The 15,887-nt window shown below is 52.1% G+C and overlaps 2 protein-coding genes across 2 annotated transcripts; one reads left to right on the top strand and one right to left on the bottom strand.

Moving 5' to 3' along the window:
• Positions 1 to 671: 671 nt before the first annotated feature.
• On the bottom strand, positions 672 to 9,415 carry BRK1 (BRICK1 subunit of SCAR/WAVE actin nucleating complex; the record flags this gene model as incomplete). The annotated part of the gene is made up of 3 exons (XM_084248027.1): positions 672 to 698; positions 873 to 955; positions 9,298 to 9,415. The coding sequence occupies 3 exons, from the start codon at positions 9,413 to 9,415 to the stop codon at positions 672 to 674; spliced, it is 228 nt and encodes a 75-aa protein (XP_084104153.1).
• A 3,061-nt stretch (positions 9,416 to 12,476) lies between these two features.
• Positions 12,477 to 15,507, top strand: FANCD2OS (FANCD2 opposite strand; the record flags this gene model as incomplete). The annotated part of the gene is made up of 2 exons (XM_084246572.1): positions 12,477 to 12,534; positions 14,963 to 15,507. The coding sequence occupies 2 exons, from the start codon at positions 12,477 to 12,479 to the stop codon at positions 15,505 to 15,507; spliced, it is 603 nt and encodes a 200-aa protein (XP_084102698.1).
• Between the last annotated feature and the right edge of the window lie 380 nt (positions 15,508 to 15,887).

Raw genomic sequence — 15,887 nt, forward strand, 5'->3', positions numbered from 1 at the left:
ACCACCAGGTGTCTGCAGTAGGCAGGCCCGGGCTTTACTCTCCCCTCAATCACAGCAGTCAGATAAAGGTGAGGAATTTATTGGGGAAATATGACAGCCAAGACATCCCAAGTGACAGAAAGAAAACTCTGAAAATGTTCCCTCAAGTGGGGGCCTGGCCTTGACCTCCCCGAAAGGACCAGAAACTGGGGGTCGGCAACAACATTCTGGCAATCACCTTGCTAGGCCTGAGTGTCCCGCCAGGCTGGCCTCCCGCCTCTGACCACAGGTGGGGAGGAGACAGACTGTTTACAGAATCACTGCAGCGGCAAGGAGAGCTGTAAGGGAAGTCTGGGGGGTGAGAGGTGAGGTGGGGAGGCCCTAAACGAAGACCTCCCCAGGCTTTGGGCTCTGAATATCGCACATACATTGACAAGGAGTTCTACAAAATGTGACTGTAAAGGTAAAACGCCTAATGCAGTTTCCCAGAGTTCCCCTGGACTTCTCCCCACATGCCACATCATCCTCCCAGACGGACATGGCACGGCCCAAAGGCCACACTTTTGAAAAAGGAAAACAAGAATAAGCCCTGTTGCTCTTTAAGGAGAGGAAGGCGCTGGAGGCTGCCGGGGCCTTTCCCACGCAGGCCTGGGTCCCGTAAAGCAACCCCCCAGCAGCGGCATGGCAGAGTTCTAGGTGAGGGTCTCGCCTTTTGTCACCTGTCAAAGGAAAGGTGACATTTAGGTAAGTTCAAGGATTAGAGGAGGTGCAAAACCCTTTTAGACCCCAGGCGGCCAGGAGTCCCAGCAGCCTGGCTCCAGCCCAGGCGGGCGCCCCACCTCCCGAGCCTGACCTGCTCCCCCAGCCCAGCCGGGAAGTCAGCCCACACTCACCCGGGCCTCGATGTACTCTATCCTGCGCTCGAGGGCTGTAAGCTTCTCGTTCAGCGTGGCAAGTCTTGAACGACAAGACATATCTGGTAAAGGGAGACTGATGTTCAGGATCAGCGTCACCCCCAACACACACAGAGACATACCCCACACCACCCGGAAGCTGAGGAGGAGGTGTGACGGGGCAGCAGCGACAGAGGGAACAGCTGGGCAAAGCAGAGGAGAGGGAAGGAGCACAGGTGCCTACAGTGAACTGCGGCAGGCAGGGAATAATGGCTCCCCAAAGATGCCCATGCCCTAACCCCCAGAACCCGTGAATGTTACCCTAAAAGACAAGGAACTTGCGCTCGTGACGAAGGTTATGTACAGGTCTCAACATCCTGGACTATCCAGAGGGACCCAATCCAGCCATATCCACACGTGCAGACAGGAAGGAGGAAGAGGGGGAGAGAGTGGGTGCGAGCAGGGTCTGGCTCTGCAGATGGGAGGGGGCCATGAGCAAGGCATGCGAGTGACCTTCAGAAGCCGGGAGCAGCCTCAGCTGACCGCCATCAAGGACACAGGGCCCCAGTCCTACGAACACATCACCCACCCGACAGCCAACGAGCAAGGAGCCTCCAGAGAAGGCAGCCCCGCCGATACCTCCAGCTTAGCCCAGTGGGCCCGAGCTGGACTTCTGAGCTGCACGACTGTGCGGGAGTAAGCACACGCGGTCTGAGCTGCTGCCCGGGTGGCCATCTGTTTTGGCAGTGCAGAAAACTCAATCACCAAGCTGTACAGGTGGCCCCTGCTAAGAGGCAAACTAAGGGTTTCAAGAGAGGCGCAATGACACCAGAAGAAAACGATCTCAGTAGAGAGGAAAAGTAGAGGCCAAGAAAGCAACAGAGTAGGGGCCTCCCTGGTGGCGCAAGGGGTTGACACAACCTATAAAGCTATCCGCAGCCTCTGCAGCAGGAGTTCAATCCCCAGCCAAGGAGCTACCCACATGGCGCAACAGACCTCTCCTGTCACCCCACTGGTTCCCTCAGCAATGGATTTCAGTCTGTTTGCCTGTTCCGTTCCCCATTCTGTCTCTCACCCCCCCGCACCTCTGACCTGTACCCCAACTCTTGAATGCATAAATAAATAAATCTTTTTAAAATTATGAGTTCTATTTATTTATTTTTTTAAAGATTTATTTATTCATGTATACAAGAACCGGGGCACAGACCAGATGTGCAGGAAGGTGAGAAGATTCACCAGAGACAGAGCGGGGAACAGAGCAGGCAGACTGACGAAATACACTGCTGAGGGGAGCAGCGGGAGAGACAGGAGGCCTGCCGCACCATGTGGGTATCTCGCTCACCGGCTGGGATCGAACCTGTGCTGCAGAGGCTGTAGACAGCTTCGCAGCACTGCGCTCAACCACCTGCACCACTGGGGAAGACCCAAATAAATAAATCTTAAAAAAGAAAAAAAGCAACAGAGGCTGGGGGGAGGGGGAGAAGGAGGGGAGGTGTGCATGGAGCTCATGGAAGCCTCAAGCAAGGCCATCAATTGGGGAGGGCACTTCATGTTTCCTCATTGTTTGCATGGGCCTTCCAGAAGGAGGAAACTTAGAGAACATCAGATACTCTGTGGAACCCACAGCCCATCTGTGAAAAATAAGCAACGTCCTTTTCCTCTTCTACCTTTGCCAATCATCCTTCACCACTGCACCCCAAGTGAAACCTACATTCCCCTAAAACACCTTTTCCTCTGCAAACTCCTCTAACAGAAAATACTGATTATTCTCTCTCCAACTATTCTTAACACAAAGGGGGAAAAATATTTCTGGGCAGCCTATTTCCCACCGCCTTCTCTAACACGGCCATTCGGGTATCTCTCAATAATCTCCACTTTCTAAGAAGTGCCTAGGTGGGGCATGGGGGGGACGGGGGGCTGGCCCGGAATGCACTGGGGTTGGGGGGGGACAGACAGAGTCCCAACAGGAGTCAGTTATTTGGAAAAACCTCTTTACAAGAACCAATTTGTTGTTGTTTTTTAAAGATTTATCCAGGGCCTCCTCAGTGGGGCAGCGGTTGAGCGCTGGGTTGCGAAGCTGCCCGCGGCCTCTGCGGCACCAGTTCGATCCCCGGCTGCTCCCCGGCCACCGGAGGAGGGTCCCACATGGCGCGCAGACCTCTCCTGCCGCCCGCTGCTCCCCTCAGCATTGTCCTTCGGTCCTTCTGCCTGCTCTGCTCCCCGCTCTGGCTCTGGTGAATTCTCTCATCCTCCCGCGCTTCTGACTGTACCCAGTGCTTGTATAAACAAAACAAACAAATAAATAAAACATGCCTCTATTAAAAAAAAAAAAGATTTATCCATTTATGCACACAAGAACTGGGGTACAGGCCAGAGGCATGGGGGGGGGGGTGAGAGGATTCTCCAGAGACAGAGTGGGGAACAGAACAGGCAGACTGACTGAAACACACTGCTGAGGGGAGCAGCGGGGAGTGAGGAGAGGTCTGCTGTGCCATGTGGGCAGCTCCCTGGCTAGGGATCGAACCCGTGCTACAGTGGCTGTGGACAGCCTCATAGGTTGTGTGTTTACCCCCGCGCCACCAGGGAGGCCCTACAAGAACCAATTTGTAATTATTCAATACACTTCAGCCAAATCCAAACTTCTTTGCGCTTACTCCACTTTTTAGCCAATAAAATTAAACTCCTTTTTCTCCCCAAGATCAATATAAACCCCTTCCCTTTGCTGGATGGGGAAGCAGATTTGAATTTTCTTCCTGCCTACTTGCCAGTTCACTTTTTTCCTCAAAACAAAAACCAGCTTCATTTTGAAGTCTAAAATAGCTGCTCTCAGGCACTCCCCCACTCAGTGATTCAACGCTTAGCTCACAACCCCCTTGTCATCTCTCCTCTGGCTGTTATGCAAAAGCGCTTCAGCACCCATTTTGACAACTCTTCCTACAGCCTGATTTTGCTCAGCTTTCATTATATCCAAATCTTACTCATTGTGGGTGTTTAAATATTCTTCCAAACCGAGAGGATATCATTTACCAGATGGATATAATTCTCCCCCTTCTGTATTAACCTAAACATGTAGGGCTGAAGTTCTGATCTGTAAGTTACTAGGCACTTGGTCTTAGAGTTATCACTTCCCCCTCTGAATAAAGATTTCACAGACAAGAATGTTCCCCATGATGACGTAGGAGTGATCTGGAAAAGTATGACGTATCTACAAAGACTACTAAAAATGCCGTTAAAAACGACGAGTTTGAAGAATATTTGACAAGAGAAAACGTACATCCTACAAATCCAAATGATATTAATGTTCTTGTCATTTATAACTTATTCCCAAGGTGTCTTCCACTGGAACGAGTTTCTCTAAGACAGACACCACCTCCTCTTCGGCTTTGTCACTCCAGCACCATGCCTGGCACAGTGATGGTTCTTTAAAAAAAAAAGATGGGTTCTGCTATGTGAGTGGAACGAGACAGCCCCAGAGTGACTCACACTACAGAGGGGAAATCCAGGCCAATTTTGAATCGCTGGGGGGATAAGCAGCAGCAGCAGCAGCAGCAGCAGCGCTGAGTTCCGAACCCAGTTCCCTCAGCACCCAGGCTGGCGCGCTTTCCCATTCGGCGGTCCAGGGCAAGCGGCCACCTTCCTGCTGAACACCTGGGTCCTCTATTCCCCACAGCTCTTAAAGTGTACTCACAGCCTGACCCGACTGTCTAGTTCATTTATTTTTTGTTTCCACAGTAAATCCTTCCCACATCTATAGCTTCACTGCAGCTCTTCATTATTTTTAAAATATATGTTAAAAGTGTATCATTTAGGGCCTCCCCGGTGGCACAGCCGTTGAGCGCTCGGTTGCGAAGCTGCCCGCGGCCTCTGCGGCGCCAGTTCGATCCCCGGCTGCTCCCCAGCCACTGGAGGAGGGTCCCGCATGGCGCGCAGACCTCTCCTGCCGCCCGCTGCTCCCCTCAGCAGTGTACTTCGGTCCTTCTGCCTGCTCTGCTCCCCGCTCTGGCTCTGGTGAATTCTCTCACCCTCCCGCGCTTCTGACTGTACCCAGTGCATGTATAAACAAAACAAACAAACAAATAAATAAATAAAAACATGCCTCTATTAAAAAAAAAAAAGTGTATCATTTATATCCCATAAGGTTCACCGACTTAAAGTACAGGACAGTCACAGAGTTGTGCAGCCATCACCACCTGAATTTTTGAACACATGCATCACCCCTAAAGAAACCTTCTACCCATGCACGATCCTCCCTCCCCAGGCTGCCCACCGACCCCCCCCACCCCCGCCCCGACAACCGCCAGTCTTCCCGGCCCTATGGATTTACCTATTCTGGGCGTTCCTCATTCTCCTTTTAAACTTACTATTATTATTCTTATGATTATTATTAATCTGCCAGGGCTGTTGTTTCTAACTCCAGATCATCTGGAGCAGCAGCCTCTCAGCACCCTCTTTTCCCGGGCACGACACCCCCCTCCCGAATCTCCTCCAGTCAGGTTTCCAGAAGCTCAAAGGCACATCATGTACGCTACTAAGAGCCGGAATGTTGTCACTGACAGCCTGCCGCTCCCCCTAAGAGACACGCCAAAATGATCTGCAAGCTGGGGTGGCGGGAGGGGGCTTCCTTCCTGGACCGTGGTTCTGGCCCAGCTCCGCCAATCGGAACCAGAGTCCAGGAACAACACTGGCCTACTAGGATCAACGCTCTTGAGAAATTTAAAATGTTCAATTCAGAAATTCTGGTCAGAGCCCATGAAATACATATCGATTCCAACCAAACACAGGCAATAGCTGTCGGCAACAGGACAGACGAAACCAGGGCACACTTACACTCCGGACCCCGCCCTGCCAACCACCCAGGGCTCATGCGGTGGACACAGACGCTGGGGACAGATGCGGTCACCGGGCAGCAAGTCCTTGGAGCTCTCCACACAGAACCTTAGTGGTGCAAAAACCAACACCCACACTTCCTCCTGAATTACTTGTGCAGTGAGTCCCTCAGGAGTGCTCACTACGTCCACCTACTCTTCTTCCTTCCTTCCTCACAGCGACACGCAGGCCTCCTGGAGGACACCAGGCTCGCCGTCTTTGTTGGCTGAGCACAGAGACTGAGACTTAAAACAGCCACACTCTTTGGTTTTCCCGGCACCTCTGAGCTCAGACCCCAAAGAAAAAGTGTAAAAACACAAAGTCACCACCTGTGACGTGCGCTTTCCCAAGCACCACCACGGCTGAGGCCCCGCTGGGGGTCGTCAGGGCCGGGGTCCTCCGTCTCGGGACAGAAGCCAGAGCTGGCAGCGCTGCTCGGCCCGGCTGAGCCCACGGCGCACAAGCTGTTCAGAAACCCCTGCGCCATCTCAGAAAAGCGGCTCCCTCTCCAAGCAGCGGCCCACGGGCTCTCTGCGGCAGGGCGGGAGCACAGGATCGCTGCCATTTTCTAAGGGCTCAGGAGGCCCTCTAGTCCCCCCACACTCCTCGTGCATCTCCCCATCACCGGGTCATACCCTTTACACTGGCCCCGCGTAAACACAACAGAACAGAGGGGCCAAGCTAAGGGTTGAGGATGCAAAAATACAGCCCCAGGGGCATCCTGGGCCAAGGCCAAGACTGTGTCTGAGGCCCGCCCTGTGATGGGTCCGGCCAGGCAGCTTGTTGGTCTTTGATCCAAACTCCTGCATCGCCATCCTGGAGGGCGGCAGGAACTTGCCTCCAGTGTGCCTAGTAAGTCAACTTGCTAACTTTTAATCCTGCTTCACAACTGTTTTTTTTACTAATAATTGTGCTTTTCTTTTAAAGGTGTAAATTCACTTTCCAAAATCTTTAAAAAAAAAACCAAATTACTCCAAACATTAGGCAATTATTACTACTTTACTTTAAGGACCAATAATAGCCTAAGCTAAGGGAAGACATTTCTTCCATCTCCTAAAGACTGGAATTCTGTGTGTCTCTTTCCTCGGTCTACTTGCTAAAAATCTCCAATAAGAAAAGTCTTTATTTCTACCTGATCACAGAATGTGACTCCCTCACATCTGATAAAGTCTCAAAGCAGCATTTCCTTGCTTATATGCTTGAACTTAACCAAAAGGCCAAGAAGCGATTTTCCCTGCTTATAGAACAAGAGACATTTCTCTTTGGCAAATCCAATTTAAGCTCAAATTCTTCCACTTCAGTCAGTTCCAAGACTTATTCACAATAAATTTAGTGAGTGTGACATGCCAAGATTTACATCAAAGACAAATATATGTGAACTGAAAGTTTATTAGTATAATTCGGTGCTCCAAAATGAAGTTGTTACGGGACCAAGATCCAAACGTGGGGGACTGACATGCTAGGTCTCTTTTATGTTTTGAAAAATAGCCTCAGCTGGATTTGATATTTTAGATGTTTTATTGATTGAACTAATGTTCTTAACAGTTTGGATATTCTGTGTGTACCTATCAGATATTAACTCCTACCCGCTAAGTAGTCTTTTAATTTTGCTTTTTAAAGTTAAAACTCTCCCTTCATCAGTAATCTTTCCAACTACTCTCCACCCCCTCTCCACACTAAGCCAAAGACTCAATAATGTGATCCAGTCACTGTTTCAACCTTCCCCTAGCGTGGACTATTTTGGTTTTTCTTACCTAGCCTTCCTGAGGGGATATTATGAGTAAAGAATACTGTGAAGAACCTCCAATACATACTGGCTCTCTGGGAAAGGAGAAAGCAAGGAGGAGAACTCGCATGGGCAGAGTTTGCACCAAACTTAAAACAACAAAACCTCTGAGTAAACCCAAACTATCTAGATAAACAGGTATTTCTCAAATGTTTTTGGCGCCTCAAAATCAGTGAGTTTGGCCTCTTTGACTTGTTCTATGTCTCCAAATCCACTTTTTCACTTAAACCACTTCACTGACAGTCCTCAAAAAAAACTGCAGGATCCACAAGACTGATGTCTTGATTCCCCGCCCTGCTACAAACACTGCCACAGCAAGCTACATACATGAACATGGACCACTGACATACTATTTTCTTCCCTCATTAATACTATGGGCACCCACACTGGACCATACAAGACACATCAGGATTACAGGCAAATACACCCCGAATATAAATGAATCAATACAGAAACAATGTTCTGCTTTGGTATGAAGTGCTCACCACTTCACCTTCCAATAGAAATCCTTTGAAAGCAGGGAATAGTTAGTTATAGTTAGTTGTTATTCTGCACTCCCCACAGTGCCAGAGAGCCTTGTACTGATATCTAGTATCCCTTGTTAATGCTCTGCCACAAACCTCTTGCTGTCACTTTTTTTTTTAAGATTTATTTATTTATGCACACAAGAGCTGGGGTGTGGGCCAGAGGTTGGGGTGTGTGTGTGTATGTGTGTGAAAGAGGATTCACCAGAGACAGAGTGGGGAGCAGAACAGGCAGATCTACTGAAATATACTGCTGAGGGGAACAGCGGGGAGACAGGAGAGGCCTGCCGCGCCCTGTGGGTCAGGGATCCAACTCGTGCTGCGGTGGCTGTGGATAGACTCATAGTGCTGAGACTTAACCCCTTGCACCACCAGGGAGGCCCCACTGCTCTGTCACCTTTATACTCCCTAGGACACATCAGTCCTCCAGCAAGAAAATAATGCCTTCACAAAGGGGTGTGTGTGTGTGTGTGTGTACTGCACTTTAGCTTAATATCACTACATCAGTGGAACAGAAGCAAACTAACTGGAAAAAGATGACTAGAAGGATGTCATCCCACACTTGTGATAACCTAGGCAGACCCAGGGCCCAGTTCCCTTGAAGGCACACTTGGGGGACCTAAGCAGGGGCCTCTGCTAAAGCTTGCTGTCCAGAAGGACGCCGCTCAGCGCTGCCAGAAGGCGACTGTGGGGAGCAGGCCATGCCCCAGGACGGGCTCTGATAAAGCTGCAGCTCCGCGGCGGGCGCCGACCCTGTCCTGGCAGCGACAGCGCCTCGGCGGACAGAACGCCCCGCAGCACCGCCGCGGCCACGGCCCCCCGCGCCCCGGCCCTCGCTCGGCCCCGTCTGCTGCCCCCACGGCCCCCCGCGCCCGGGCCCTCGCTCGGCCCCGTCTGCTCCCCCCACGGCCCGGCGCGCACCACAGCAGCGGCTGAAGGGGCGCCCGGGGAGCAGGACGCTGCAGGGTGATGACTCAGGGCGCAGGGCCGGGGCGGCGCCGGGGCGGGAGCGGCGAGGCGCCCCCCGGAGGGGTCGGGGTGCGGTGTCGGCGATGGCACCGGGGAGCCCCGCCTGGGGCAGGCCGGAGCCGGCGGGCCGGGGCGGGTCGGGGGGAAGGCAGGGCTTGAAGAGGAAGCGAAAAGCGGGCGGCCCCGGGCTCCGGGGCTGAGCCCCCCGGGGCTTCTCAGCGCCCCCGCCAAACCGCCGCAGAGGCCTCCCCACTCCCGCCTCCCCGGCTCGCCCGCTGACCGAACGAGTTGAGAAAGTCCGCGATTTTCTTGATGCTGCTGGTGATGACCTCAATGTACTCCCGGTTCGCCCAGTCCTGGTGAATCTCCCGCTGCACCGGGTCCTCCTGCCCCGCCATGGCTGACGCCGAAGGAAGCGCGTCTGCGCAGGCGCCCGGACCCGGCAGGCCGCCAGTGCGCCTGCGCCGCCGGCCCGCGCCCACCCCCAGAGCCCCACCAATCCACGGGCAGCAAGTGCGCCTGCGCGCTGTCACGGCCGCCCGGCGTCCTCGCGCGCCTCCCACGCGTCTGAAAAGCGACGTCTCAGCGCGGGCGAGGGAAACGCAGTGCGCACGCGCCGAGAGCTCCCCGCGCCACCCGCATCCGGGTCCCTGACGGTTTGGGGCGTTGAGGGGCGCGTGGGGGGTGGCGCGCCTCCGCCCTCAGCTGCTGCGCCCCGTGTCCGCCGGGGGACGGGTGACTGGCTGGATCACGTTAAATACAAATCATTGTTTAAAATGTCTTTCAGCAACGCAACATGACGTCCCATCCCACGTTCGGCTTATCAAATGATACTAGCGAAGGCACAGACACTTCCCTTTTTAACGATGCTCGTCATGGCGGGACGAAGGGGAAGTTGATGGGCCCCGAACAGCAGGTCGCGTTGTAAACGGGCGCAGCCCCTTTGGAAGGAAATGTCTTCACTGGTGACCAGGGACGTGAAAGACCAATAATCATTTCATTAAAAATTCACTGAAGTGGGGGCCTCCCCGGTGGCGCAGCGGCTGAGCGCTGGGCTGCGAAGCTGCAGCGCCTGTTCGATCCCCGGCCGCCGGGGAGGGTCCCACATGGCGCGCAGACCTCTCCTGCCGCCCGCTGCTCCCCTCAGCAGTGTCCTTCGGTCCTTCTGCCTGCTCTGCTCCCCGCTCTGGCTCTGGTGAATTCTCTCACCCTCCCACGCTGCTGACTGTACCCAGTGCTTGTAAAAATAAATCTTAAAAACAAAACAAACAAAAAAAAAAACCTTAAAAAAAATTCACTGAAGGGGGCGCAAGGGGTTAAGCACCGCACTATAAAGATATCCGCAGCCTCTGCTGCATAAGTTCGATCCAGGCCATGAAGCAACACACATGGCGCAGCAGACCTCTCCTGTCTCGCCCGCTGCTCCCCTCAGCAGTGGGTTTCAGTCAGTCTGCCTGTTCTGTTCCCCACTCTGTCTCTGGTGAATCCTTTCAACCCTGCACCTCTGACCTGTACCCCAGTTCTTGTATGCATAAATAAATCTTTAAAAAAAAATCACTGAAGGGAGGTGGGGTGGGGACGGCTTTACGCACAAAGGTGCTCTTTGTGGTATTAGCTAAAATAAACGCGAAACAGCTACATCTCAGTAGTTGGGGGCCTGTTCATAGCTACTCACAGCAACTGTATGCGGTCGCTTAAATGCTAGGTATGATAAATGCTAGGTATGAACACTGCAGTATAACACGATAAATTGGAGGAAAACAAGACCCACATATTGTTCTTTAATCGCAATGGTGCACAAGGTATGTTTGCTTCAGGACAAAGAAAATACACCCCAAATGTCTGGTTTGTCAAGGTAGGGAAATTATGAGCACTTTTATTTTTGTTTCAGGGAATACTTACAATCTGGTGTGTGCCTTTAATTTTTTCAAATGTGACTGAGCGAACAGATTACTTGTAGCAGTAGCTGGGAATAAACCATTACTAACAGTCCTCTGGTAGATTTTAGGAGCTACACTATAAAGCTCTCTCACAACTATTTTCTCATTGTATTCTTACAAACACTATGCAAGTCAGGAAGGGGGTTTTCATGCTAGAGGAAAAAACTGAAGTTCTAGGTCACATTGCGAATTAAGTGGTGGACCTTCACCAGGTAACTCCAGATTCCACTGATTTTTACTCTGAAAAGAGGTTAAAGTCTTTATCGGGGCACTTCTATGTATTCATATCAGCAATTTCTAAAATAATTTCAACAAGATGTCTTCTAAGTGGTTGAAACAGTATTTTGCTCATATAAGTCAGATTAACCTGTTTTCCTGTAAAGGGAGGGCATCTTAGTTTTCAATCACAAATCCACCAGAGGAGCCACTTCGCCGTTCTGTGCTTTGCTTTCATTTCTTTTTTTTTTTTTTAAGATTTATTTATTCATTTGTGCATACAAGAACTGGGGTACAGGCCAGAGGTGGGGGGGTGAGAGGATTCACCAGCGACAGAGTGGGGAACAGAACAGGCAGATCTACTGTGTGCATAAATAAATAAATCTTTTAAAAAATAAAAATAAAAAATAAAAAATTAGGACTCCAGCAGGGTGACCCTCTCTCCCAGGTAACTGTTTGCAGTGATGCTGATTTTATTACTAAGTTGCCTGATCACTCGCACCATTGTGAAAGGGGCATTTTTCAGCTTTGTGAGACTGGGACAGTATAGTCCTTTTGAGGTGAATAGAAGGCAGAGTTTTGGGGTTCTTTTCCTAAAGATTTACTTATTCATGCATACAAGAGCTGGGGTACAGGCCAGAGATGCGGGGGGTGAGAGGATTCACCAGAGACAGAGTGGGGAGCAAAACACAGATTGACTGAAATACACTGCTGAGGGGAGCAGCAGGTGAGACAGGGGACTGAACTCGTGCAGCAGAGGGTGCTGATCACTTCATAGTGCGGTAACCCCTGCGCCACCAGGGAGGCCCAGAAGGCAGAGTTTTCTAGCAGGAAGTCAAGAGAAGACCTGGATCCTTACTCTCCATGAGCTAGCATTTGTATAACTGCTGTCTGCTTGCTCTGGGATCATTCCAAGGCAGTAGCAAAGCCTTCAGAACCCTGGGTACTCAGCCTGAACACCCACGGGGCAGGGTTTGATGAGCAGAAACTAGCTTTTAACACAACTATTAGGCCGTGGTCTTCCTAGCAGGTTCCAGACCCCAACCTTTGAAGTGGGCGTGTCTCTCCTGTGACTGGCACAGGGGTGTTCAGGTGGGAAAGAGAAGGGAACAGAGGGAAATGGCTTCAAACTGGTACTCAAGACTGAGTCTCAGACCCGGCATTCCAAGACCGTGGGGGTGCGGAGTTCATCCTGACGCATCCAGCGGGACGCCTCGAGCCCTCCCCTGCCCCCGCAAAGGCTCGGGGGTCCCCCGAGGTCCTGGGTCACAAAGGCGGTTGCCAGGCGCCCGGAGGAGAAAAGATGCGGCCCGGGAACAGCAGCCGCCACTCTGGAGCGTGCGGCCGGCGGAGTTCAGCAGGTGAGCCCCAGCCCGCACAGTGGGACAGGGCCCGCTCTCACGGCCACCTCTGCCTCCGCCAGAGGCGTCTGCCCGCCCCTCAACCCCCCACCGGTGTAGGGACCCCCGTGGTACAAGCCCCTTCTTCTGGCTGGGAGGGGGAGCCCACCCCATGCAGGAGGACCTCAGCTATGCTCGCTGCCAGCCCTTCCCCAGGCGGGGAGATGCGTGGGAGGGTCCTTGAGCGGGAGTTGCTGAATGAGGGGAAGCCTTTGGGAGCCCTTACAGCAGCTTGAAAAGACTTCCTAGGCTCACCCCTCTTGGAGTGGATGGCTGCCAGGAGGTGAAAATGTTGGTAAAGCTGGGGTCAGAGGCCTTCTTGTCCCCTTGGGTTCCGCCAAATGTTTATTTTTAAAATTTATTTATTTATGCATACAAGAGCTGGGGTAGAGGCCAGAGGTGCTGGGGAGGGGGTGTGTGACAGGACTCACCAGAGACAGAGTGGGGAGCAGAACAGGCAGATCTACTGAAATCCACTGCTGAGGGGAGCAGTGGGGAGACAGGAGAGGTCTGGTGCGCCATGTGGGTAGCTCCCTGACTGGCCGGGGAATCGAACTCATGATGCCGTGGCTGGAGATAGCTTCATAGCGCTGTCTTTAACCCCTCCGCCACCAAATATTTAGAGTGGGCATTTGATAAGGTCGTTTACCTCAGGCCCTGTTTCCTTTTAGATGAGGCCGTAGGAAGAGCCTGGGATTAAGTCTATCAGAGTTAACCACCTCCCCTGCGACCACCCTGCCAGGATGGTGCACCAGGGCGGCCTGATCTTGGATACATGCTATCAGGTCACATCAAGCATCCAAAGCCTTTCACAGGCTGTTTGGAATAGCGACCTGCCCCCTGGGAGTCCACTTCTCTTCCTGAGCAGCCCAGATAGCTGAGCACAGTGTGAGAAAGGACCTGCATAGATCAGGAGAAACTCAGCAGTTAGAATCAACAAATCCCCTTTAATTAAGCACTGTCAAGGGCAGGCCTTCCAGTGTGAAATGTCACCAACTTCTAAATAATGAACTTCACTGTCTTACAAATGACGGTGGAGATGCCGACTTTACACAGCCCTCCCAGGCAAGGACTGGCTGGGATGGGATCAGGGCTGCTGCTGTTGACCTCCTGTGGGAGAGGAGAGAAGGGCAGAGAAAGGCACTTGGCTCTGAAGAAAAGCTATCTGCTCTGCCTCCAACACAAGGCAGGTGTTCAAATAATGTTAGCTCCTCCTGAATTCAGTAAGATGCTTTATTTAAACCATTTAAATGCGGAACGATCCAAATTCTACCTGGGTAAAAAATTTCAGTAACATTCCCCCAGCCCTTTACTTGTCTTTAAAAGGGGAGGTGAGAACTGAGGTCCTAACCTCTTCCATACCTGGGGGAAAAAAAGCAAAACACACCGAAAGGGCCGGAAAATCTTTTTAAACATGTAAAGACTGGCCTTTGGAAACTTTTTTCCTCCCAGCCTGGTAATTCCTCTTGGATGGAGTGTAAGTAGCCCAGGGCTCTGAGAGAGCCGCTCCTTTGTGTCAAAAAAGATTTTTTGGGCCTCCCTGGTGGCGCAGCGGTTGAGCGCTGGGTTGCAAAGCTGCCCGCAGCCTCTGCATCACCGGTTCTATCCCCGGCTGCTCCCCGGCCACCAGAGGGAGGGTCCCACATGGCGCGCAGACCTCTCCTGCTGCCCGCTGCTCCCCTCAGCAGTGTACTCCAGTCCTTCTTCCTGCTCTGCTCCCTGCTCTGGCTCTGGTGAATTCTCTCACCCTCCTGTGCTTCTGACCGTACCCAGTGCTTGTATAAATAAATAAAAAATAAATCAATTAATTAATTAAAAAAAAGATTTTTTTGGCACCAAGGGACTGTCTCCATCAGAATATTGAAAGCTGCAGTTTCTTTAAAGGAACAGCGTAAGTTCTCAAGCTGTAAGGTGCATCAGAACTCCCTGGAAGGCTTGTTTTAAACTCTGATTGAGAAGCCCTACGCCAGCCGCAGGCCTGAGGGGGCCTAAGAAATTGCACTTCTCCCATGCAACCAACGGTGCTGAAGGTGGTAGTCTCAGGGCAACACTTTGAAAGCTGCTGGCACAGGGGACTTGGAGTCACGAATGTTTGGTAAGGTGTGGCCTTCTGAGCTTCAAGCCACAAGAAAGACGGTATCATGAAGTGGTACCCCAGAGGGCACAGACCCTCTCTCACGGCTGTCAACACGGCATAGGCCCTGAAGTGTCCGTTCTGGACAACTGCATTTCCCCATTTGCAACATGGGAGGATTCTGATGAGGTTTGATATGGTCTTAGTACACATAAGAGCTGGCAGACTGCATACGTGTCACCAGCTCCCCACCCGTTAGAGAATGCCTAGTGCACTGGTGTCTAGGGAAACTCCATGTCTATTCCTCTCATCTAGGACTGTCAATGGCAGGATACCAGCTCTGGTCACCATGGACCCCACTGGACGAGAGCTTCCAATGGCTGCGGCACACGACACCCACACCTTCTTCCAAGCACCCTTTCAGGGCTTCCCCCTGCATCCCACATACCCCTTCTGACCTTGAGGTGCAGCTGTGCTTTCAAGAGGTCACTCTAGTCCTAGACAGCCCATTCCTGGAAACTGGGGTGAGTCCCAAGTTGCCCTGCCACACCTCAGAGCTCCGAAAAACGAATAACAAGAAAGGGCTGGTCAGGAAGCCCCAGCCCGTGCGCCTCAGCGGGGTGGATTCCGTTTTTGGCAGGGTCATCACGGCGCAGCCGCCAAAGTGGACTGGGACCTTCCGAGTGTCAGACAAGTCAGCCTTTTGCAAAATCATCAGCCGGGAGCACCAGTGGCCCACGGGCCTTAAGGAGCCCCAGATTCAGATGACGGTGACCATGTGCAAGCAGATGCTGCGCTCCATCCTCCTGCTGTACGCAACATACAAGAAGTGCACCTTCGCGCTGCAGCACTCCAAGTAGCGGGCTGGCGACTCATCCCCACGCCACGCCCTCTGCCGTGTGCTGGAAGCTGACAGAGCCTGTGCATGTAAAGGAAACTGTGCCATCGCTCCAGCTGCCTTGTTTTTCTGGCAAGCAGTGACACCTCAGGAGCTCCCTTCCTACCTTCCCCTGCAGAAAGGGGCCAGGGACAGAGCCAGGGAGAACACTTCCATTGTAAAGCTGAACCACCATTTAAAAGAGTCAAACTAGAATTGACATGTATATGTGATAAAGGACCATTAAATGAACCATATAAACCACAAGCCTAGTGTGAAATCACTTAACCTCTAAGATCGCAGTGAGTTGAGGGAACAAAGGGTGTCGTGGAAAGAGATTTTGAGTTCAAAGAATATGCATGT

The sequence above is a fragment of the Talpa europaea genome (assembly GCF_964194135.1).
Source record: "Talpa europaea genome assembly, chromosome: 11".
In the NCBI taxonomy this organism is placed as follows: domain Eukaryota; kingdom Metazoa; phylum Chordata; class Mammalia; order Eulipotyphla; family Talpidae; genus Talpa; species Talpa europaea.